Raw genomic sequence first — 25,287 nt, 5'->3', positions numbered from 1 at the left:
ATCATTATTATCATTTAGTCTGCGAAATATTGTCATTATCATCATTTATTGTTTTACTTATTGTCATGATTATAAATTATGTGAAATTCGTCTTTTCAATGTCATGAATCAAAAATTTAAGAGAAAAAAAAAAAAAATAATAACCAAAATAGTCAAGATTTTAGTTGGAAAAAAAAATTTTAATATTTGAAAAAATTAAAATTGCATTAATTGAATTATAAGTTGATAAAAAAAATTTTTTTTTAATAAAAATTGAATCTATTATGAAAAAAATTTATAAAAATTCGAAGGTGCTTATTAATTGTGTGTGAAAAAATTCACTATAATAATCAAATAAAAAAATTATCAATAAGATTTATTTATTATATAAAAAATCTAAATTTTTAAATTTATTTTATAATTTTGAGCAACATATATACTATATTCTGACAACAATTGATCATTCAAACTATTTCGTCAATATAATATATTCTTTTTTTTTTTTATTTTAGGCTTCTACTAGTAATGAAGAAAATATAAATGACAAAAGCAATGATGAATCGAATGGACATGATTTAACTTTTTATGTCGATCCTATAATAGCAAGTTTGGATATTAGAAAAGTATTGATGACAACATGCTCAGGCAAAGGACCAGCAATTGTTGAGTATTTTGAAAAAACTCAGAAATTCAAAAAAGGAGATTCAAAGAAGGCAACACGTCGGTTAATAGGTTTTTACATAACACAATATATTATTACAAAAAAACAGAAGTAAGTCATTTTTATGTGTAGTTAATTTTCGATTTACAATTTTCAAAATACTTTTGAATATCTCAATACAATTTTATATTTTCTTTCAGATTTTCCTGTTATGACAAAAAGCATTTGTCTGACAAAATCGCAAAATTATTTCCTTGTGAAGATTCCAACTTTTGGTACACATTAGATGAAGAAGGAAATGGACCTGGTGGTTATTTCCAGAATTCGATTAAAAATCAGAGACATAGAATAAAACAAGAAAGAGCAGTTACACCACCACTTAAAGATGAAATTCAACCAGGTAAAACTTTTTTATTTTTAACTCGTGGCAAAAAGAATTTTAATTTATAATATGTTTGATAATATATTTATTTTTCAAATACTTTTATTTAGTTGATGAAAATGTTACAAAATCTGTGGATTATTTAAGCAGTCATCCCGATTGTTTACCATGGAATAAAGTTGAAAAAGCATGGAATGTCAGTAGAATTATGAGGAGAAAAGATCTCGATGCATATAGGATAGAAACAAAAAAATTGAAAAAAAACATCAAAAAAACTTCTACTAACGTTCCCCTTTATTCAATCGAAGGCTATATTGATAAGTGGAGTAATTTAAAAAGTAATCAAGGGCAAGAACTTGTAAATTTGGATTTTAATATATGGTATCCAGCAGCTGTTGAATTCAATGAACATAATTTCGATAATTTGTTAAAAATTTTAAAAATGATTTGTGCTAAAAGAAAAATTAAGAAGTGGAATGAAGAAATTAATAATGCTGAAATATTAATTGAAAGTTCAGACAATATTGATGTTGTCCTTGCTGCAAAGCTTCGTTTACTACCGATGTTAGTTTCTCCACGAGGAAGAACATCGTCAACATCAAAAACATCAGTTGAAAAATGTGAAACTAGTATAATACTTCTAGTCAAGGTAAAAAATTTTTATAATATATTTATGAATTTAAAAAATAAGAATTGATTAATGAGTATTTATAATTTTAAATAAAATAGGATTTTGCAGAAATTGATGATGCATATAAAGAACGAGCAGCTGAGCTCAAAAAATTAAACAAACCATTGTCAGCAATGTTAATTATCGTGGGAGAAAATTGGAAAAACATAAATGGAGTTCACATTTGTATCAACCATGTTCGCTGGCAAATAAAGAATTTAATTGCTGCTTTTGACACCTTGTTTAAAACATTTTATGTTTTGGAAACATTATTCCCAAAAGAAAGCTCAGTCTTGTAGGGAATAGTACCAAAATATATATTTATAAAATGGAATCACCGACAGTAGATCCCGGAGCTGCTGGCATACTTGTCGATATAAAAAGAATTTCCCACAAAAATTTTATTAATGAACAACAGTTACAAGAAAGACAAGTAAATATTATTATTCATTCTGATGATGACGATAATGATGATGATAACGATAATGATAATGACGATAATGATGATGAAAATGAAAATGAAAATTTATCAGAATCAGAATCAAACAATAAAAATAAAGAAGAATTGAAAAAAGATAAAAATGAAGAAGAATTGAAAAAAGATAAAAATAAAAATGAAGAAGAATTGAAAACAGATAAAAATAAAAATGAGGAAGAATTGAAAACAAATAAAAATAAAAAATCCAAAGAATTGAATATTGTTCCAAAAAAAAAAATGAAAGTGATAAAGTAAAAATGTTGAGCTAATTTCTTCTTTTTATTTAATAAAACACTCATGATTTTTCTCTTTCGATAAATATACGAGTTCAAAGACTCATAAAATAAATTTTTTTATTTAGTTTGTAAAATTAAAAAAATTCCTTCAGCTTTATTTTCATCATAACCTTCTGGATAATTACTTTATTTGCTATTTAAAAAATTTAAATCATAAGTAAAAACAGAATTTCAAACAAATTGAAAGTTATTAATAGTAATTGTTTGTAAGTCAGATTTTATAATAAGATCATTTTAGTATTCTCAATATAATTAAAAAGAACAAAAAAATAATCAATTTCCGATGTTCAATTATATGTAGGTACGTAGTTCAATAAAAAAAAAATGTTTTTTTTGTCAAATTTGAGTATATTATCACAGTTTTATTATTATTGAATGATTAAAGTTATATTAAATAATAAAAGTACTGAAAGTAATTAAAATTAAATTTCACTTATTAATAATATTTCATACGAAATTATTAATATTTTTATCATTAACATTCAATACATATTTTTGATTGAAAATGTATCAGTTTAAAAATTATTTGTTTTGTTATTATTTATTATTGATTATTCAATATGAAATAACACAAAAAAAATAATTCAATAACTCTATAGGATACAGATAATTTTATACTTTTACTTAAAATAATAAATAAAAATACAGAGTAATAATAATAAAATAATAAAATAATAAAAATAAAAAAATTAAATATTTTGTGTTACTTTTTTTAATTTGAATGCAGTATAAATAATGCTTACTATGACATTTTAATTTTAAATTAATATTGGAAAGCAATGAAATAAATTTTTTTTCATTTTTTTTCAATAAATTGAAATCCAAAACAGAAGCATGATAATTATGATTCGATATATTTAGATTTAAGTTTGAGCCTTGGTTGTATTAAAATTCAATTTAACAATTTTCCTTTGAAACATTTAAATATATAAATAAATCATGTTGGTTAAAATTTGAGAGGTTTGGATCTTAACTCAATGCTTTTTAGTGAGAGATAAAAATTTTACAATTTTTTTTTAAAACATTGAAATCTTTAATACAATCTTTGTAGCTAAAAATTAAGACATTTTAATTTCAGCTTAATATTGAAAAGTAATTAAATAAAATTTCCTTCTTTTTTTTCAATAAATTGAAATCCAAAACAGAAGCATAATAATTATGATTTGATATATTTAGATTTAAGTTTGAGCCTTGGTTGTATTAAAATTTAATTTAACAATTTTCCTTTGAAACATTTAAATATATAAATAAATCACGTTGGTTAAAATTTGAGAGGTTTGGATCTCAACTCAATACTTCAGAGTATAATATAAAAATTTTAATATTTTTGTTTTAACTATATAATTATTGAATGGAAGCATATCCGTTAAAATGTGAGATATTTTGATCTCACATCAAAACTTGAGAGTGATAATGTGAAACCTCTTTCAATAATTTTTTCAACGTTTAAATATTAAGTCGACACATAATTCTTATTCTTTAAGATATATAAATTTCATCGTAATAAATAAATGTTAAAAAAAAAATCAGCATTGCTTTATTTGACCACATTAAAAGGACAAGTTAAAACATTTGCGTTACTTTTCAAGACCTTTCAATTCTAACATGATGCTTGAAAGTATCACATAAAAATCTTTCTGTTTTAGTTTAGTATAGTTAATGATTGGACAACAATAATTTTTACTCACCTGAAAACAAAATTATTCTTTTGGCAACACTCAGTCGTATTTATCAAGTTCTTTTCTTTATCATATTGAAACGTTGTTATTTTTAACTAACGCGGACAGTTATCTCGAATCGAAATGCTTTTTTTTTCAAGTCAATACAAATGTATTTTGAGTCAACGATTATTTTTTCCGAGAGGTTTAAGTTTCAAGTTGGGATATTATCTTCTCCAAGCCAATGTTAGGATTTAGGAATGGTAAAATTTGTAGGAATAATCAATTGTCACAGTTTTTTATTTAAGTTCCAATTCACTGATAATATTATGCTAACCTACCTGCTAACCCGTTACCCAGTAGGGAATAACAAAACAAGAGGATTATAAAAAATTACGTTAAATATCAGGCTCATTAATTTGTATTATTGCTAAATTATTATATTATTATTTTTCTTGTTTAACGTTCTTCCTTTTTTTTGTTATTTCATAATTAATACAAATTAATTAGCCTGGTACGTAACATTATCATTTCTAATAGGTCCATTTTTCGCATTCCACAAAATCGCCCAGGAGAGTCACCTTTTACTGACAGATTTGTTATTAAAATTAGAAAATTGTAAGTACTAGGTGCAGGTGAACTTTAGGAGTTAAAGAATATTTATCAAGCAATTTAACCGAAAAATTCATTGAATGGAAAGAAAATGCATTCAAAAACGGGATGACAACTGGTGTCATAGTAAATTTTCAAAATAAAAATTCTAGAAAATGAAATTTTTTTTCCGAAGCTATATAGAAGTATATTTTGTAACAAGGGCGCAATGTGAGTGATTCCCGCCCACACAAAGCACAGTACAGGGGATGCAAAGTTAATGGAGCATGCAGACGGGATGCCAAAATTAATCTAGATTAATTCCACAGCCCCTTAACACAATAATTTCATTTTATTATAGATAATGTTGCTGAGAAATCAATTTAGATTAAGAAATAATTCATTTAGTTACATTCTTTTCTCAGAAATATTTGCCAATAGCTATTTCATTGATTCCCTATGGCGAAATTACTTAAGGAAAGAATGTAACCAAATCAATTAATTTATAATATAATTTAAACAAAAATAGAAAATAATTGACTGTGATGAATTCAAGAACAATTTACCAGAAATTGCTGAGCATGGCACAACAAGGACATATACACCTATGTATCCTCAACTATCAAGAAATAAATTCGACACTTCTGCTCCAATCACCGAAATGATTGAGGCTATCAACTGGTTATACAAAGCAACTGAAATTGATTTTACACATGATCCAGAAAATCTAAACGTAAACAAAATACTCAAAAATGATAATAACATTTAGTAAAAAAAAAAAAAAAGATGTGTGTTATTGTACGCACAGGGAAGTGAAACTTCTTTAGTAATTCTAATAAATAGTAATTGAAAGATCTCTCGTTGCATTAATATATTTTTGACTAGTTGTCTTTTTCGCTCTCCTTCCGAGTGATTTATTATGTTCATTCAGTCATTAACAATTATGATAGAAATTTTTAAATTTATTGATTAGTTATAGTATTAAGGTTCTATGTAAATGAAATTCTAATTAGAAAACTTAACACAGAATATTATAATCTATATATATGTATCTATAACTGTGTATTAAAATAAAAATATTTTTAACGTTAAGAATAATGAAATTCAGTCAGTGAGTACGTACTAATTTATTCAATGGATAACCTTGATTTAGATTTTCCATTATTTCTGTCTTTAATGATAATAAAAATGGCAGTGCGAAATTATTTAATAATTATCATTATACCGTATTATTTCATTCAAAAAAAGTTAATTTTATTCAAATAATTAAAGTTGAAAGTAAATTCCATTGTCTAACAAAGTTTGGGTCCGAGAGGGGTATTCTACATATGGTTCCCAGGTAGGAAGTGACGACGGGCACAAGCCTGGGACAAGCCTGATTACCCGGCTCTCGGGCCTGTGTCGGGCCTGAGACACAAGCCTGTGTCAAGTCTGGAATGTTCACGATGTATTTGCTGGTGTCGGACTAGTGTATCGGGCTTGACACAGGCTTGTGTTCCCAGGCTCGATACAGTCTTGTGTTCACAGGCTTGACACAGTCTTGTGTTCGCAGGCTTGACACCGGCTTGCAAAAAAAATTATAAAAAAATATAAATAAACAATTATTATTAATTTATTAATTTGACATTATTATTTTGTACGCGATACAATTTGAATTAACGATGATTATATGAACGAAAATAAACGGCGTAACCGGGGGATCGATCCTAGGTCTCTCACGTGGAACTCCAATGCTCTATCAAGTCGACCACGGGGGATTCATGAAAGAGTCAGTCAAAATTTTTTATATGAATGAATTTATTCGAGAGTCAATACACAGTCCTTGTAAAAGCCTGGCACGATAGTCAAAACCTAATAATTTTTATTTAAAATGTCTATTTACAATTTATAGATCTAATTAATTTTTTTTTTTTTTTTAATTGAATATATGCACAAGTCAAGTCCCGTGTGAGGCCAGGGAAAACAAAAAAAACAGGCTTGACACCGGCTTGAATTATTGAGGCCTGTGTGAGGCCGGTTTAAGACAACGGGGACAGTCTTGTGTCAAGCCTGTGTTAACGAGGCCCGTGTAAGGCCGGAGAAAACAATGGGCACAAGCTTGTGTCAAGCCTGTGCTCCCCAGGCTCGATACACGACCCTCGCACAAGCCTGGCACAGTTGTTCAAGCCCGAGAACTCCTACCTGGGTTATAGGGAATATTTTCGATGCCCCCCTGTCCAAAGTATAACCACTATACTAGCAGGTTCTTAGAAGTATATGTGTCTGTAATCTATCTGGATAGACACACACATACTACTACAGCAGAGAAACAAGGAACAGCATCATTTAAAATTATATTCCCACTGAATCCCTAGGAGAAAAAGGATCTATAACTGCTTTAATAATCGGTATTATTAAGTAGAACAAATTGATAGTTGACTCAGCAATAATTGATAGAAATTCTTTCAACTACAAGAGTTAATATGTGTTCTGTACCTATTCCTAGGTGTTGAAGTTTCCAGTTTTGATATCAATTATCTAAAAAAAAAATGAGCACGAAAATTCTGGAAAATTCATCGGAATAGATAATTTTTCCGGCTTTCATTTGCAACCAAAAAGTCGAAAATTGAATAAGGGAAATATATTCAACTCCCAACCGTAAGTTGGGAATAATATATCAAGCAAGCTATCGCTCCAATTTTTTTCAAACAAATGATAACATTTAAAAATTGTCAAAATAAACCCGAGCAAAGCCAGGTTAATCAGCTAGTTTCATATAAATATTTATTTATTGAACTACTAGTCAGCTGAACACTTCTATTACTATTTTATGTATACTTTTTATTTTATGTATATATATATTGGTCATCTCTGACTTCAGTTGAAAATTTTATTACTGATTTTGGCTTTTATGGAGAATTTTATGACGTAGTAGTAGAAGTAGTGTTTTAATGTTAATTCTCTTCTTTCATAAAAGCCCAAATTTAAATACATGTTCCATTAGGTTCCATGTCCACGTAGTTCGATCAAAATGAGTGGGCCGAGACATTTTATGCATTTTTCAATTTTTCAAAATTTTTGAAAAAAAAAAATTAATTTTAATACAAAATAAAACAAAATTAAAACATATCTTGGTAAAATTTCATTTTCGGCATATTTTAAAACTTAAAAGTGGAAAATTTCAATTTTTAACGAAATGTTCGTGAAATTTTCCACTTTTAAGTTTTAAAATATGCCGAAAATGAAATTTTACCAAGATATGTTTTAATTTTGTTTTATTTTTTTGTATTTTGTATTTAATTTTTTTTTTTCAAAATATTTTGAAAAAAAAAAAAAATTGAAAAAAAAAAAAGCATAAAAACGTCTCGGCCCACTCTAATTTTTAATCGAACACACGTGGATTGAGTACCTTATTTTATGGAAAAAATTTCATGTATTTAAATTGGGGCTTTTTTTATGAAAGAAGAGAATTAACATTAAAACACTCTACTTTACCGGCTAAAATACGTCATAAAATTTCCGAAAAAATTCAGGCTGCATAAAAAGCCAAAAACAATGTATAAAAAAATTTTCAACTCAATCCGAGAGGGTCAGGCAGATGACCAGCTGAATTGACTCAGAATGCCCCATATATAAAATTCATGAAATACTGAGTTTTTTCAGTTGCTCTTTTATCTTCAGGATTTTTGTCGGGATGATATCTTTTAATATTTTCCCGATATATCAACTTTAGATGACTTAAGCTTCCAATATTATTGAATATTGAGTCAATTTCAGCCTCGTAATTTGACATGTTACGGCCTGAAAAATATAAATAAAATTTATACAAATTATAATGGAAATAAATTTAATTTTAATTTAGTAGCTATCTCCTCAACATTTGAATAAAAAAAAAAAAACAAAACGACCTATTTGATGTTAAAAAAAATTAATGTCAAATATTGATCGATTTTTTCAACATCTTTTTTATGAGCGAATTTACCACAAACACATGATGGTGCATCATCGCCACCACCACCACCGTGTATTTGTTCTATTATGATTGCTGTTGTTTATATATGATTAATATTGTTGTTGTTATTTTGATTTCCACTTGGTACATAATTTATTAAATTATTATTTACTCCTGTTGTTGTTGTTTCATTGAATGATTCAATATTTATTCATCTGTTCCATTTTTTTGTCCTTTACAAATTCATTCAAGATGTTGAATTTATTTCGATCATGACAAGCACGATCATAACAAGCACAAGCACCTCAATAACCACTATCTTGTGTATTATTTGATTATTCGACAGATTCATTTCAAATACTCATTATTTGATTAAAATATTATTACAACTACCAGTACAAGTCTCATGAAAATTACCAGTGTTTGCGCCAGGATGTGGACTGTATAAAGGGATGAAATAAATGTGACAGGAAATGATGAACTTGTGGTTAAATAATAGCGTTTATTTAATAGGGAATGATATATACAAAAGGGTGATATTACTCAATAAATATACTCTGCAAAAGGTTGTATACCTTTTGCCCAACGTGAAAATAACTCAAAAGTAATTATACTTGGTGTGTATCACCAGGTATAAATGGATGAAAAATAATGTGGTGTGTAATGTAGAATAACCAAAACGCAAGTGACTCCAGAACGCTGCTTGGAGACTTGCTTGATGTTGGACTCGAAGTTGGCCGGAGATCCACGATGATGAACGAGAGACTCGAATAGTTACGACAACGTACGGTGTAAGCCGAGCGTTGTTGTGACGACATGAGAGTTTCTCTAGTGTGCGCTGATTAGACAGGGAATAACAGAGATGCGCAGTGGTTACTGGTCATCTCTGTGACGACATACATTAGAGGAGCTCGCGTGAACAACCAGACATTGGTATAGCACCTGGTCATATTTTAATTTTTACTGATTTAGGATTACCAGTACATTTGTCACATTTTTCTGATAATATTTCAATGTCATATTAATTGTTTCTTGAAATCCTATACAATCTAAACTACCATCTTTACTATCTTTACGTTCACGTGGTACCACATTTCATCCACATAGTATTTATTGTTGTTTGGTATTGTGATTATGATGTTGCTGTCGTATTCTGTCAAGCACTTGAATAACCATTATCTTGTGTATTATTTGTTTATTTAACAGATTAATTTTAAATACTCATTATTTGATAAAAAATAATATAATAAATTATATATTGTATATAATAAAAGTTTTAACCTTAATATGCACATTTGTCTCTTGAATCTTTCATGAAACTAAAATTTTGAAACAAATTTTAAACAAATTTTTTCGTATCGTTGTCAAGGGAATAAATAAATGGAACAAGATAAAAAATAATTTAAAATTACTTACCTTCATATCATTACTTTCGTTGCATCCATCTTTTGTTTTTTTTTTTTACTGCCCATTCTAAAGAATTTTCACTTCAAAAAAAAATTTACTTAATAAAGAAAAATAACAAAAATATAAGAGAATGACAACAACAGTAACAATAATAATTACAAACTCACATCCGCACTCATACTCTCACTCACTTACACACATTGCTACAAATTCAAACCTCAAAATAATCTTTAAATTACAAGCCCGTTAATTCATAAAACTAAGAAAAAATAAAAAATGTGATGAAAACTAAATAATATGTTAAGTCGATTCGAGATGATTCCTGTAATTAGCTAATATTTTCAGGCTGTTGGAGTTTATAAAATAAATAAATAAAAAATTAAATAAAATGAATAATCTAGATTAGTTTCACAGCAATAATTTCTATATTGAATTAATATTATTGTCTCAAATGGCTGAGGAGTTAATCTAGACTACAAATTGATTTATTTAGTTACATCCTGTCTTTAGCAACATTGTGCCATAATTCATTAATTAAGAAGTGATTGGCAAATGTATCTAAGGAAAGGATGTATAACTAAATGAATTTTAAATCTAGATTAATTCCACAGCCATTGGACACAATAATTTTAATTAAATATAAAAATGTTGCTGAGGGATCTAGACTAAGAAATAATTCATTGAGTTACATCCTTTTCCTAGCAATATTTGCCAATATTTTTTTAATTAATTAATGATGGCAAAATAAGCTAAAGAAAGGATGTCACCAAATAAATTAATTTATAAACTAGATTAATTCCACAGGCTTTTGCTATACATACTTTAATTTATTATAGAAAATATTGCTGTGGAATTCATTTAGACTACAAATGAATTCATTCGGTTACATCCTTTTCTTAGCAACATTTGCCAATAGCTTTTTCATTAATTGATTATGGTAAAAATAGCTAAGCAAAGGATGTAACCAACTAAATTAATTTGTAGTCTAAATCATCTTCTCAGCAATATTTTCTATAGTAAATCAAAGTTATTGTGGCAATTGGCAAATGGCTGAGGAATTAATCTAGACTACGAATTAATTTATTTGCTTATATCCTTGACTAAAATATTTTAAACATTCTATTTTTTATTATTATGTGAGAACTATAGTTTCATCAGAAGTTGTAGAATTTCACCACAGATGTTTTTCAAGTATCTATGACATTTTGTCGAAAGTTAGACCTTTTTTAAAAAATTACTAGAAAACTAGGCAAGCTATAAGTTTGATAAAATAGTAATAGAGACTTCGTATCTATTGACACCGCATCGCGTCTCATAAGAAAGGGCATTATCTGTTGAGTCACTTTTTTTTTTTTTTTTTTAAAGTATAGTTAAAAACTAAGTTTTTTTTTTATTTTTTATGATGATCGTGATTCATATATGAAAATTTTTTCAAAGAGGCGATAGATTCTTTGGATACGCATGTTTTAAGCTTAATACAAAGTCTTTATCACCATTTCATGACGAGTTATAATTTGCCTAAAAATGGAAAACGGCACAAGCTATAACTCAAAATAGAGTAGTTACAGAGGTTTCATATTACGTTCGATAAAAAGTGTTTTTTTAAATTCTATAACTTTCTTGAATAAATTTCTTTGGTACGAATTTTAGAGAAAAAAAAAATGACTAGATAGATAATGCTTTTGTCTATAAGGTGCGATAGAATTTTCAGAGACGCTTCTTTTAGGCTGAATTCAAAGTCTTCACGACAATTAGTTGGAAAGTTATGAACGTTCTTTTTTTTAAGGGGATAAATCCCAAACTCCCAAATACTACGGCTGATCCTTCTCGGCTCCTAGCCTCCGTAAAAATAAATCAATCACCTGTCATGCAATTAAACGTTTCAGTAATACTAAAACTTAGTTGTCTTGTACCATTAGTTGATCTGCCCTACTGTAAAGGAGTTAAACAGATCTTTTCATAACAGCAAGAATCATTACTTGAATATTTTTTTTGTGGTCTTCAGATGAGCTATCTAATAAAAAAGAAATATATTAAAATATATATCATACTTTATTATTTTATGAAGAACATAATTCAATTGAAAATCTTTTTAAAAAATTCTCACCAGTGAATTTTTTTTTTTTATAGAAAGTTGTTGATTATGATCTGATCCAGCTAATGAGAGGACATCAAATGAATTGTCGAATGTCTGAAATTCTTCAAGTGTTTCAACTAGTAATTTTGTGCCTAAAATTTCTTGTATTGATGGTCTTTGTATTGGGTTAGTTATAAACGTAATGTTTTAATATCATCTGTTTTCATTTTCAAATCATATTGTACGCTCCTTTTCATATGACATATTTCAGTGATGAAGCAGTGGAAAAGATCTGTAAATGCCTCTCGCATATAATTTGCTATATAATCCATTATTGGATCATTTTCTTCATATTGTATTAATGAAGCTTTGACCTTATTAAAACATAGTCGGTATTTTTCTACTTTGATTAATTTTTCGTTGAACATAACAGGTGCTAGGCTTGTGTTATTATCAGTAATTATTGTCATTCATCTTCTTCATAAATTGTTTTTGTGATGCTTAATTGACGTGATTTTCTTTTCATAGATACTGACTTATTGAATAATTGTTTGATAATTAATATTTTTCATTAATAATTTAAATCACTTCATATCAAATATTCTTTTTTTTGGCATACATTATGCACCGGGTCTTTATATTCATGTTATTTTTTTTTTAGTATAGTCGTAGTGGTTTCATTTTTCTGCAGTAAATAATCGTTTAATAATCATTATTTTTTATTAACAATTTAAATTACTTTATATAAAATATTCACCAGGCCTCTATATTCGTGTTTTTTTTCCAGTAAAATCGTTGTGGTTTTATCAGCTAACAGTGCTGAGACTAGAGACAATATACACTGATATACACACAAGCACCCTTGTATATGATGGCAGGCAACGTCATTTAGCTGTACCACCCTAGTATATGAATGTTTTTTTATTTAATTTTTTAGCAGTATATAATTGTTCAATAATTATTGATTTTTATTATTGTTTTACATAACTTACATCAACCATTCCAATCGCAAATAGTAAACTGAATATTTGTTTCGATTTGGCACACACTACACACTACGTTTGATATTCATGTATTTTTCACATTAAAAAAAAAAAAAATGAACAAATAAAAAAACAACAAAATTAAATCATCACTTTAGTTAAATAAAACCATTTCAGACATGTAAAATTAATATTGCATAGTTCAACTTCAATAAAAACACATTTAGTTTTAATGTGTACAGCATTCAGTGACTCCAACTTCTTCAGATGGATATGGTGTTACAAAAACATTCTTTTTTAATTTTTCTGTAACTTTCTACATATAAATTTGCTCTGTTTTTCATAACCAGTTGTATATTCACCTATCACCAACAATTGAGTGATATGAAACAATCGGTCAACATTGAATTGAACCACATTATCAGGAGCTTCATCTCGAAAAACCAGATCATCTGATATTGGAGATTCTACAGATATTATCTTGCCTGGTTTACGTTAAACAATAATTTTTTTTTATTCATGACGGATTCTTTTCTTACTGAATGTAATTGTTTGAGATTCATGCATCTTCAACAGGTCACACACACGTACATGCACACAAACAAGCACACTCAGACTAGAATCACGGCTTACGCTTTTTCGAGTTCTTTTTAGTCGTAGTAAGAACACAGTCAAGTCCACATTTAGTTTTCATGGAGTTTAAATAATTAGTTCACATTAATTAATGTACACAAATTACACACAATAGATTAACAAGTTTACATAGTTCACTAGCTTTTTAATAGTCATAACACAACAGGATCTGTGATTGATAAATTAATATAATTTATAGTACCAAAGTGCCAGGTTTTGGTTGGTTTACTATCAATACATATTAGAACACACAAAAGAACAAAGATTAACATTGTAATTTACAACTACAACATCAAGAACACTCGTTAATATGTAAAGTAATAGACTATAAGTTAACATTGTGATTTAAATAAATGACATTAAAACTATCAAAAGCCATCCAAATTTCTTAAATTCAAATTAAAGACAATTATTACAACTTAGTTCACAAACAGTAACTGAACTTTTGATCATTTTCGAATGACATTGAGACGATTTATAATTTGAAGACGAGGTCTAGCTGTACTGGTGATTGAAAATTTTGGTTCTTCTAACACAATTAAGTTCAGGATAACCCCCTTTTTTTTCAACTCTTTCACCTTAAACTTTACATCTTTCACAAGCAAAAAAACCAGTTGGCCTAATGATGCATTTTATAAATGCACGAGCAGGACTATCACCAACAATTGCTAATATTTTTAATGTATAATGTTTGCTTCTAATATTGAAACCATTGTTAACTAGTTCTTATATTATATATTTCGTTAAAAATTTTTAACACAACTGACCACAATTGTCCTCTTGAATTTTTATAAACTGATGCACCATTGATATGAAACAAAACTTGTGTTATATTCTCTTTATATACTGTTGAAAATTAATTTGTCAAGCCATTTTTGACACCAAAATAAAAATATCTTCCAACACTTGGACGTTTAAAAACAAGATCCTTACAATTAACAGAATGTTTATACCCAAGCAAGTTATAAGCACATGCGGGTAGCTCATTGTGACCTTCATTTTTAAAATATCAGGCAATATATTGACAGTTCTTAAATATGAATTATAGACGTCTTCCGATGCCCATTTTTTAATTTTATCTTTCAGTCTTAACGACTTTGTTCACAGGTCACCAGTGACTGTCATGTAATTTTCATCATCTTTGTCATCTGTACCATCAGAAAAAACTAAAGAGTTGTCTAGAGGTATTGAAAAATCACCCGTCCTATCATACACATGACTTTTATCACAATCACCACTTGTATCACCAACAACAACAGTTGAATTACCAACACCATATACTGATGCTGAACTATCAGTTGGATTTTGTAAATCAAAAGAATCATAACATGCAGCATCTATTTTTGCATTGTTGACAAGTCGAGTATGTTCAACACTTAATTTAGAATCAACATTTACTAATAATTTTTTTTCTTATTTTGAAAATACCGGTATTTTTTGGTTCTAACTGAACTAAAATAAGACACAAAATATTACAGTATTCTTTTGACTGGTAAAGGTTATAAAGTTATCGAACGAACATACATGTGTCACTTAAATTTACATCAAATAGTTTTTTTTAATAGTAATAAGTTTATTTCCAACGGAAAAATATTTTTTCATCAACTTGAATTATCAACTATTTATTTACTCGGAAAACTTATGTAAAATATATAAATACATGTATATTGTATGGGGAGCCCGATAGAAATCAATAAGCTCTGATTATTCATTCGTTGTCGCTTGGTTAATAACGACTAGGAGTCACTTGTTGATAATTCAAAGGATCACTGCTAAAGCTCTGTAGAGGGTAAAGTCTGTTACATGTGGTGTCAGTCGTATATTAAGTAAAATAAAAAAATACAGGCTCAATACAAGCCTGAGTTACCAAGGCCCGTGTAAGGCCGAGAAAATCAATAGGTCCGGGCCTGAGACAAGCCACCGCTACCAAGGCTTGATTCACAAATTTTTCACAAGCCTGACACGGGCGTCAAGCCTGAAAATTCCCACCTCGGTTGAAAAATTATTATGTATGGTATTAAAAATAATGATATTGGAAGTGATGATAAAAGTTATGATGAGAAAAAAAGTAAAGAGCATAGGCAAAAAGAGTTGCGCCATATTATATCAGTAAAAATTAATCTAATCGTAAAACAATCAATCTACTCTTAGTTAAGAGGGATACAGACAAACCAGAAATGGAAAAAAATAGCAATGACGATGATGAAAGGTTTGAGTCGAAGAAAAATTTGTCATAATATCATTTTGCATGGATAAAAACTTAGTAAGATTAGTAAGTGCACAAATTCCTAAACATATATTATAATGGAAGAAAAATAATTTATAATCGTTGCCTATGTTATTTCTAATTTTAACACTCTCCTAATAATTATAGATCTGACAAACTAAAAAAAAAACATTATGAATATAAAAACTTATATAAATCAATTAAAGGTTCCATTCATTGTTTATGGTGATTTGGAGAGGAGAGTGAGTGCGAGTAGCTATGAAGAGAATAGGGTGTAATAGAGAGAGATTGATCCATTAATCGATAATACTTGTTCTATTGTCTAAATTTTAAACAAAAATCTTGGATAATTGAGTCATAGACTTTATAGTGTAGGTGGAAAGCTTTTTTTTCGTGAATGTGTTAGTACAATATAGTGTATATGTATAGTTGTAAATGTATATTTCATCATTAAGATTTACATAATTAATTAAGATTTGAATAAATGTGTTAATATGATGTTGATGTCATAATGTTACAAGTTATATATATATATATATATATATCATAACAAAAAAAAAAACCTAGTTTTTTTTACAAAAAGAGGCGTCAAGTATTCGAAATCGTTTAGCTATTTTATTTTTTTACTACAAAAAGATGTGGTCCCGAAAAAAGTCAAGAATTAAATATATTTTTAATGTATATAATTAAGTCTTAACAGTTGACAAATTTTCAAACTTGACCCCACCTTTTTTTCCCAATTTGAATTTCATATTTATATATAATATATATCGAACCAGGTGGTATGTTGATAACGTAACTAGTTCAGTGAATGTGGCATAATTTGTTTTTTTAAATGAAGTTAAAGTCTCAAATTTTTACCATTAAAAACATTTAATGATTCAGTAAAAATATTATTTTTTTTGCCCAATACATTTAACGATTTAGACGTAAAAGTGTTATTTGTATTAGTAAGAGTTTTACTGTGAAAACTATCGTCAATTTTACCATTAGAATTATCCAAATAATCTTTTGAAAATGGATAACTTCTAAAAACATTACTAATCATACTTATTTGAATCATTGATTCAGGTAAATTTTCTGACACAGCCACGGCTAAACAATTACCAATGTCATCGATACATTGTGAATATTTGAATCTGAATAGGTAAATTTATTATCGTTAATTTCGTTTTTAGTAATTTTATCAATATCTGTTGTTAGTGTATCTAAAAAAATTGTCTTGATGTTTTCATAATTGTTGCGTCGTCAAAATCAGGTGTTCAATTGATAAAAGAATTAATATTATTTGATTATGGCATATTTAAAAATGCAACAGGACTTTCTAATATAATATTAATAACGTGCCTGACACTGGTGGTCTCAACATTGCTGACACATGCTCTTTGTCTTTTTAATTTTTATTATTATTTTCATTATTCATTTTTATTGATGATTCTTGTTGATAATTTAATTTCCAAACATTATTACTTGTTGGTGATGTTATTTCCATTATCAATTCCAAACTTATTCTTCCATTTTTTTCGGTCTCGTAAAAGTTCTCATATCAATTGTTTTTGTTGTATCATTCGACAAATCATTAAGTGAACTGACTGTTAAATTTTTTTTAACCAAGCTTGAAGATCTTCGACACTTGATAATGATGTTTTGTAACTCACTGACAGCAACTATCTTTCATTGTCATCATCAAAATTAACATGTGATATATTAATTATACCATCGAGAAATTCGTTGATAATGATGTCTTGGGCATCATTGTTTTAAATATTATTCACTTTATCTGACATTTTATTATTAATAACATTTATTACTCAAACTCACTAAATAACTTAATGTAAAAACAAAAAATCATATATAACGAAAATTAAAATTTTCAATACTGCGGTGGGTTATGTGCAATTATTAATTAGTGTAATTTTTTTTTTTTTCAAATAAAACGTCGTTGTTTAGTCACAACACTACGAAATTTTATCATAAACATATGTTCATCTGTGTGAGTGAGACGAAGCAGGGCTGCCAACACTGCACGTCGAATCTCCACAAAACATGATTCTGTTAGGTTCCTATGTAAATCGGGAAAAAAACGGCCACATCAAATTTGTCTATTAGAATTCTAATAACTCCGTGAGTTTTAAAGATATCGTTTCAAAAATAGCAGCGATTTAAAGATCAAAATAAAAGGAAACTTTTAATTAGTTGGTGCAAATCAATCACGCTTATAGATAAAAAGTTATTTAATATTAAAAAAAAAAAAGAAAAAAAGGTTTTTAACATTTTTGGAACTGGCAACTCTAATAATTATTTGAGAAAAAATCGAGAATATACAATTTAAAGAGATTGAAAATACGCTTCTTTTGGTTCTAACACGAAGTGTCTGTGACAATTACTTTGGAAATGAGAGCGTTTTTTAATTTCCGGTAGACAAATCGAATACGTAGGTGACGCGAAGCGTCCCACCTACGTAAAACTCATTAAACTTGATGAGAAGAAAAACAAACAATAGCAACAACATGTGACTTAGGAACATAGCTTAAAGCAGCTTACAGTATTGTTATTAAATTCGCGCTATCGATGCGATATTGAATACGGTAAATATACCTAAAGGTTTTTTCACAGCATTTACTATTCTTGCTCAATTTTATTTTATAATGTTGTTAAATTGCTCTGGACTTGGAAGCCATATTGCTTCGATTCAATTTCGGTTTCTAATGTTTGTCAGAGTGCCCTAACTTTTGAAAGAAATATCAAGAAAAACGCGATTTCTGAAATTGATTTTAAAGTTTAGAAAAAAAGTATACATCTAAAAAATCTGTCTTTTTTTTATTGAAAAGCTTGATATTGATCTAATAGGATGATCAGAAGACATCATTTTTATCTGACCAATCATATTTTAAAATAATTTCCCAAGGAATTGAAGGGTTAGGGTTAGCTCTATGCCGATAATATATAGGCACGGTAGTTAATCTCGTTTCTTCCACTTTTTTTTTCTCATACTTGACGCGATGCACTACCGTGCCTCTTGATATATATATTGTAACGAAATTCATTATTTCGTGGGTTCTCGAAATAAATAATCATCGGAAAGAATACAGATTATTTATTTGTCAACGCTTGCGTGTTAATAACCAATGGGAATTGGTTGTTAATAAATAAAGGATCACTAGTGCAAGGCTCTGTGTAGGGTCAAGACTATTATATGGGGCGCCTGTTCGATGTTTATAAGATGTCTTGATACACCAAACCTTATCGCGGCGAATGCTCCACTCCTCCATCGAAGACATGAACTCACCGAAAGCTGCGTACGAAGCCCGATCGTAACCCTATCGAACTGTGGGCTAGGAAAGCGTGCTGCGCATGTCCGGGGGCGATAGGTAGAGGAGTGCTACTGAGTGGGATGAGAGCTCACAGCAGCTAAGCACTGAACGTCCTCGTTAGACGACACAACTTGTCTGGCTCTCGAACTGATCACTACCTTGACTGGCTTTCTTGGTTCACTACTGGTTCTCTCTACATCGTTTGGATCCCTCGTAAAGGCTCTCTAGGTATCAGAAGTTAAGTCCTGGTGAAACTCTGTCCGAATTTCCAATTACAGACTAATACTTATGATCACACTATATGGCTCTCTTATTATAATAATAATAATTATTATATTCTCGCTACATAATGTGTATATGATGGTTAGACCATCATCACACATAAATGTGTATGTGTGAGTTCACGAAAGGATCGCTGTAAATAATAACAATAATAATAATATTGAGATATATTATTATTGCAATGGCAACGTATGTGTAAGACCTGGTCACGGATGGATCGCTGTATGGTTCCCTATACAAAATACATACCTCACGTGTAGACTATTTGCTCCCACACTTACGATACTTGTGACGTAAGTATTTTACTATAGTATAGTCGCAATGTAATGTAGGCATATGTAACACACTATACTTGGTTCACGATGGTTTCCTCAGGTTTGGTTACGTATGTAATAATCCAATCAGGTGGACCGTGCCCCTCTACTATTTCTAAGACTGAGTTAGGCTGCCGAGATAGTTCTCGTGACTCCTACGGTTGTTGGCTTCCGAGATAACCAACATGGCTCCCCCCGGTGATTCTGAGGAGGTTGGTGAAAAATCCTCGTTGTTAACCTTGGCCGATAGTTCTCGCCGCGCAGGTCAGATAATCGGTTACAATATATATTTATATGGGGCGTTCTTAGTCAAATCACGGGGTCATTCGCAAAATCGGTTTCTAAAAAAGCAGAAACTAAAAATTCACCGAGCGAAAATCTAGTTTCATTTTAATTTTTTGAAATCAAAAATCGAAAAATTTCAAAAAATTGAAAAGAAAATTTTTTTTTCTGAAAACAAAAATTTTCTTTGCTGTAAATAAAATTTCTAAAAATCAAAATAAAATATTTATATTTCTGGGCCCAGATTTTTGCGCTGCTTAAAATTTCTAGTCTATAAAAATTGATGAAAAAATTGAAAAAAATTAGAGGCTTAATTTCAGCTCAAAATTAACCAAAAATAGCTCATCTTATCAAAATCGCAGGGGGTCAGGCAGATGACCCCGTGATTTGACTAAGAACGCCTTATATATATATATATATATATATATTCATATTAAATTGTTGTTGTTGTTGTTGTTGTTGATGTTGTTGTCGTTCATTTTAAAGTACCAACACATTGGTGCACTAGGCGCGCCTGTATCCATAATTTCTAAAATGTTTATTGTTTATTATTGTTATAAACGAATGCATCAGTAGAAGTCCACGAAAAATTATATTTAAATTTTTCGAAATGTTTCCTATTTAATGGATATTTTAGAAATACTGTGCAACAAATATTTACTGTAAAAAAAAATATTGAAAATAAAAGACCTGCAGTGAAAAATTATGGAGTTAAGATTTTTTTAAAAATTTAAACAATTTTTTTACGATAAATATTCGTTGTACAATTTTTAAAATATTTATTCATTAAAAGACATCTTAAAAAAGTAAAATATATTTGTTTGTGGATTTCTACTGATGCATTTTTTTATAACAATAATAACAACAAACATCTGAGGTGTCGCATGGTCTGTCAAGATTTCGTATATGCTACCGATTTAATCCTTCGAAGATCACTTTTTGTTTATTCGATTCGTTTATTTCGTTATTAGCAACAAAAAGACAAACTGTCTCACTCACTCTTTTTTTTTTTTTGTTTTTTTGTTGTTAACGAAATAAATAAAAAAATAATAGAAAAAAACAATGGCCAATCAAATATCCGCATGATGATGTTTGTTCTTTTTATATAAGGATTACAAGTTTTATCTACATCGATTGAAGTGCAATTTGGAGAGTTTAATAACATATGTAAGTCCACTGAGTTTGGATGAGCGTCTATTTTAAGAATATAATGTTTGAGAGTGTATTTTCGAACGAGTCTGTTGAGATCGTTTGCATAAGTATATCAGTGTGACTTCAGGTATCCCTGTTTTGATCAGTTTTGATCAACGCATGGATGTACATATGATGCAGCAGCAAGATATTGAAAGAGTTCGAACAAAAAAAAAGAACAGTGATTGTTTGTGATTTCGCTTCGATTTCACTGAGATCATATGTCTGTTTATTGTTGCCAAAAACTTCGTTATATGATTAAGGCAGCATAGTTAAAGTAGGTTTAAAGAAAGTTCAATTTAAAGAGTCTGTTTGAGAATGGCTATAACCTCAACGATACTGCATGACAGGCTATTTTTGCGTACAGATGATATGTGAATTGATTGTATGTGAGTTTATTTTAAATTTGACTGGAAGAAATGATTGGAATGATGTTTTCGTTTGGCTGAGTGGAAATGTGTATGCTAGTGTGTAGTAAGCAGTGAATTTAAATAATTAAAAAAGCATAGTTAAGGTATTTTGAAGAGAGTCTATTGAAAGAGAGTATTTGATAATTGTTATTACCTAAACTATGCTGAATGACTGGCTATTTTTTGGTGTTAAATTGATTGAATCGTTCGTGTGGGTGAGAATGTCTATGTTCGTGTGTTTGTGATATATGATGCTGATTAACTGGTGACAAATGGCTCATATGAGGTGTAGTAGGCGGAGCCACAAGCCAGCATTCTCGGTTGTTGGCACTATTCAAATGGCAGTGTTGTCAAAAAAATTGCTGGTAGTTATGCTAATGATTATTATTTCGATGAAAAAATAACATCTAAATTTACACACTTTCAGTCAGTTAAATTAACGATTTGCCTAACTTTACCACCAGTAATGAAGCAATAGTCAGGTGTAATAAGAGCTTTTTCATCACATTGATTCATGAGTCGGTCCAGTTGATACAGATGCCAGCAGCATTTCAGCAAAATATTGAGCGTTGTTTTTTTTAAGTCTCTCAATAGCGAGAAAGGCCGTATGAAGTTGGCGAGTGTTATTAATGCTGAGTCATCCTAATAATCGTCCAGGTGCAGACATTAAATGATCGCGTTCAAGACCATAATATCTTACCCTTATCATTATCATTAATAGCAACTCCTGTAGATTTAGAGGTCATCTGCATATAACAGTCTTTTGCAATTTTTCTAGTGAATTACCAATATTATTGATGAAGAGTGAAAAACGCAAGGGGCCAAGTATGGATCCATGTGGAACCCTTGTTGTTGATGACGACTAACAGAATAGAGCATGATTTTGACTTTGAATTGCTTGTGTCCCACCAGTAAAATACGACCTGAACCATTCAATGACCATCATTGATAACCCTGATCTTCTGAGCTTCAGAAAGGGTGTCTCATGTGGTCCAGTGTAAAATTCTTTGAAGATATCAAAAAGCACTAAAATAATTACTACATTTTGATCAATTCCTAACCTGATGTCATTGACTAGTTGTGGTGCTTTTTTGTTCAAATTAACTGTCAGTGATGTAGTTAGAGAAACATTATTAAAAAATTTCATGAAGCTTGAGTTGATGCAGTTGATTAGATTATTGACGTGATCTACTGATTAACTGTCAGTGATGTAGTTAGAGAAACATTATCATAAGATTTTATGAAGTTTGAGTTGAAGCAGTTAATTAGATAACTGACGTTATCCACTGATTCTCAAGTTTTCTTCAAAGATTTAGTTCAAATAAAGGTAGATGGTGACCAGCTGCAAATGGCGAGTTAGATTTGTTAATTGAGGTAATTGTATCATTAACGTACAATGTTAAGCCAGGTTTGAATTTCATTAGTTGTATACGTCAAGTTAAGTTTTACGAATTGAAGGAAGTTATCATGTATGATTGCGTACAAATTGTAAATCGCCATTATTCGGCAATTGGTCAGCATTGAAGTCACTTATGATGATTTTTCCAAAGAGAGAGAGAGAAAGGAAGAGCGGAAAAGAAATGAATATGTTATTGTTCTTTTTTTTAATAACCGTCTTGTCATTGCATATATAAATTATATTTCATTCATTGCTATTATGACTGCGGTGATATCTATATAATAACATTATCAGCATTCAATTTTTTTTTTCTTTTTTTTTGCTAAAATAATTACCTGCACATGAATTATTTGGTAGATGATTTCTTGTATTTCTTCAACTCGAAATTAATCTTTATTATATTTTCATTTTTCTCATCGTCTTCGAATTTTATATTAGCCTCTGTTTATTATCTTTTGTTTAATAACTTTTCTCACTAATCCTTCAGTTATCATATATATTTTGTTCAACTTGAATATTTAATAATTTATCATATGTTCATAATTTTCCTTTTCGTTTTATACATTTTATTGATAACGGTACCTCAATCAATCCATGATCTTCATTTGCAGCTTCTCCAAAAAAAAAAATACATCTTATTTTGTCACTCTCATCACATATATACATCGTAAATTTTTTAGCAGTTCCTCGTTCGTTTTTCCATTCCTTTATTTCACTTTTTTTAATTTAATTTTCTATGTAAATTATATTCATTTCTAATTTTTGACTTACCATATTGTGTTTAATTTTAAATCTGTTATTTTTTTAATTTTCTTATTTATCAATGTATTTTTTGTTGTGTTTTTATCACTCAGTTTTATTTTTTTTTCTTTATTTTTGGATTGTTCCCATCTTGTTTTCTTTTACCCATTTCGATTTTATTGGCTTATGATGGCAGATTTGATCAAGTAAAAATTATCACATAATTTATTTTTTTAAATACAATTTGCCTGATCCGGATAGCATCAGGATAACCTCAACTTATCCTCAACAGGGACATCTTGATCCAATCTGGTGAAAAAAAACCAGACACTTAGAAAAAATAACGAAGTTCCCCCGCCGGGAATCGAACCCGGGTCTTTTGCTTTCCGGGCAAACGCCTTGACCACTAGACCACAGGGCTTCTTACTTTTTCTAAGTTTCATCAAATTAACTCCGACGTCCTTCTATGCGTCAATTCATTTTTTATTAATTCCTATATTTTCCAGACTGAACACGTACAAAAAATCTAATTATTTTATGTTTTGATTTTTTCTTTATATTTTTAATAGTTAATTATTATTTATCTATATTTTTTGTTTATTTATCTGCTAACTTATTTATTTATTATTTATTAATTCATAAGAATGAAAAAATCTTCCCGAGTATCGTTTGTCAGAATGGCTCAGTGGGTAGAGCCTCGCCCCCATATTTTTAATTCCGCGTTCGAGGGTTCGAGACCCGGTCACTGTAAATTAATTTGGGTCAGGTTTAAGAGCAGAATTTTTAGGTTCAGGTTTAGGTCAGTTTCATAATGTAACGTTTATACATTCGTCATATATTAACCACGATATGTTATAAGAGAAAATCCTTAAGAAAAAAAAGCAGTCATGTCATGGCGTCGCATTCTGCGTGCGCATCCAAATTTGAACTTGGCGCTTCATTTTTCAAACTTAGCGCCTCATTTTTGAATTTACTGGAATCTGATTGGGGTATTAGAAGGTCACGTGCATGTCGTATAAATTGATATAGGTGGCGCTAATTGTATATACATATATGTATGTGTGTGTTAACATATGTGATTATAACAACATCTCATATCTGTCAAAAAATATTAATGCCCATAACCTTCAAATGATTTACCAATATTTAATTGAATTGTTATAAATAAAAGAATAGTTAATGTGTTATAAATAAAAAAATAACGAAAAAACTACATCCAAACAGAAAAAAAAAGATAGATTCATTTTTAAATAGGGCACGCGAACCTGTAAGAATGAAATCAAGATTTGTACATAATTAACAATAACGAAGTATTGTTAATTAAAATTTTGGATTAATCAGATTTTTTTATTCAATCATTATTGAAGTACGAAACCTGCAT

General features: G+C 29.1%; 1 protein-coding gene across 1 annotated transcript; it reads left to right on the top strand.

The window, feature by feature from the left end:
- The first annotated feature begins 413 nt into the window (after positions 1 to 413).
- On the top strand, positions 414 to 2,160 carry LOC122855032. The gene is made up of 4 exons (XM_044156148.1): positions 414 to 751; positions 841 to 1,040; positions 1,133 to 1,671; positions 1,752 to 2,160. The coding sequence occupies exons 1-4, from the start codon at positions 609 to 611 to the stop codon at positions 1,989 to 1,991; spliced, it is 1,122 nt and encodes a 373-aa protein (XP_044012083.1). The 5' UTR covers positions 414 to 608; the 3' UTR covers positions 1,992 to 2,160.
- Positions 2,161 to 25,287: the final 23,127 nt, after the last annotated feature.

The sequence above is a fragment of the Aphidius gifuensis genome, linkage group LG4 (genome assembly GCF_014905175.1).
Source record: "Aphidius gifuensis isolate YNYX2018 linkage group LG4, ASM1490517v1, whole genome shotgun sequence".
Taxonomy (NCBI): domain Eukaryota; kingdom Metazoa; phylum Arthropoda; class Insecta; order Hymenoptera; family Braconidae; genus Aphidius; species Aphidius gifuensis.
The sequence above is the reverse complement of the archived record's forward strand: the minus strand, read 5'-3'. Positions and strand labels throughout refer to the sequence as shown.

Excerpts from the sequence above, each read along its gene's own strand:
- LOC122855032 (XM_044156148.1), top strand. The coding sequence starts at position 609 with ATGACAACATGCTCAGGCAAAGGACCAGCAATTGTTGAGTATTTTGAA. Across the intron at positions 752-840 it reads ATTATTACAAAAAAACAGAA|ATTTTCCTGTTATGACAAAA; the intron begins GTAAGTCATTTT and ends ATTTTCTTTCAG. Across the intron at positions 1,672-1,751 it reads GTATAATACTTCTAGTCAAG|GATTTTGCAGAAATTGATGA; the intron begins GTAAAAAATTTT and ends TAAATAAAATAG.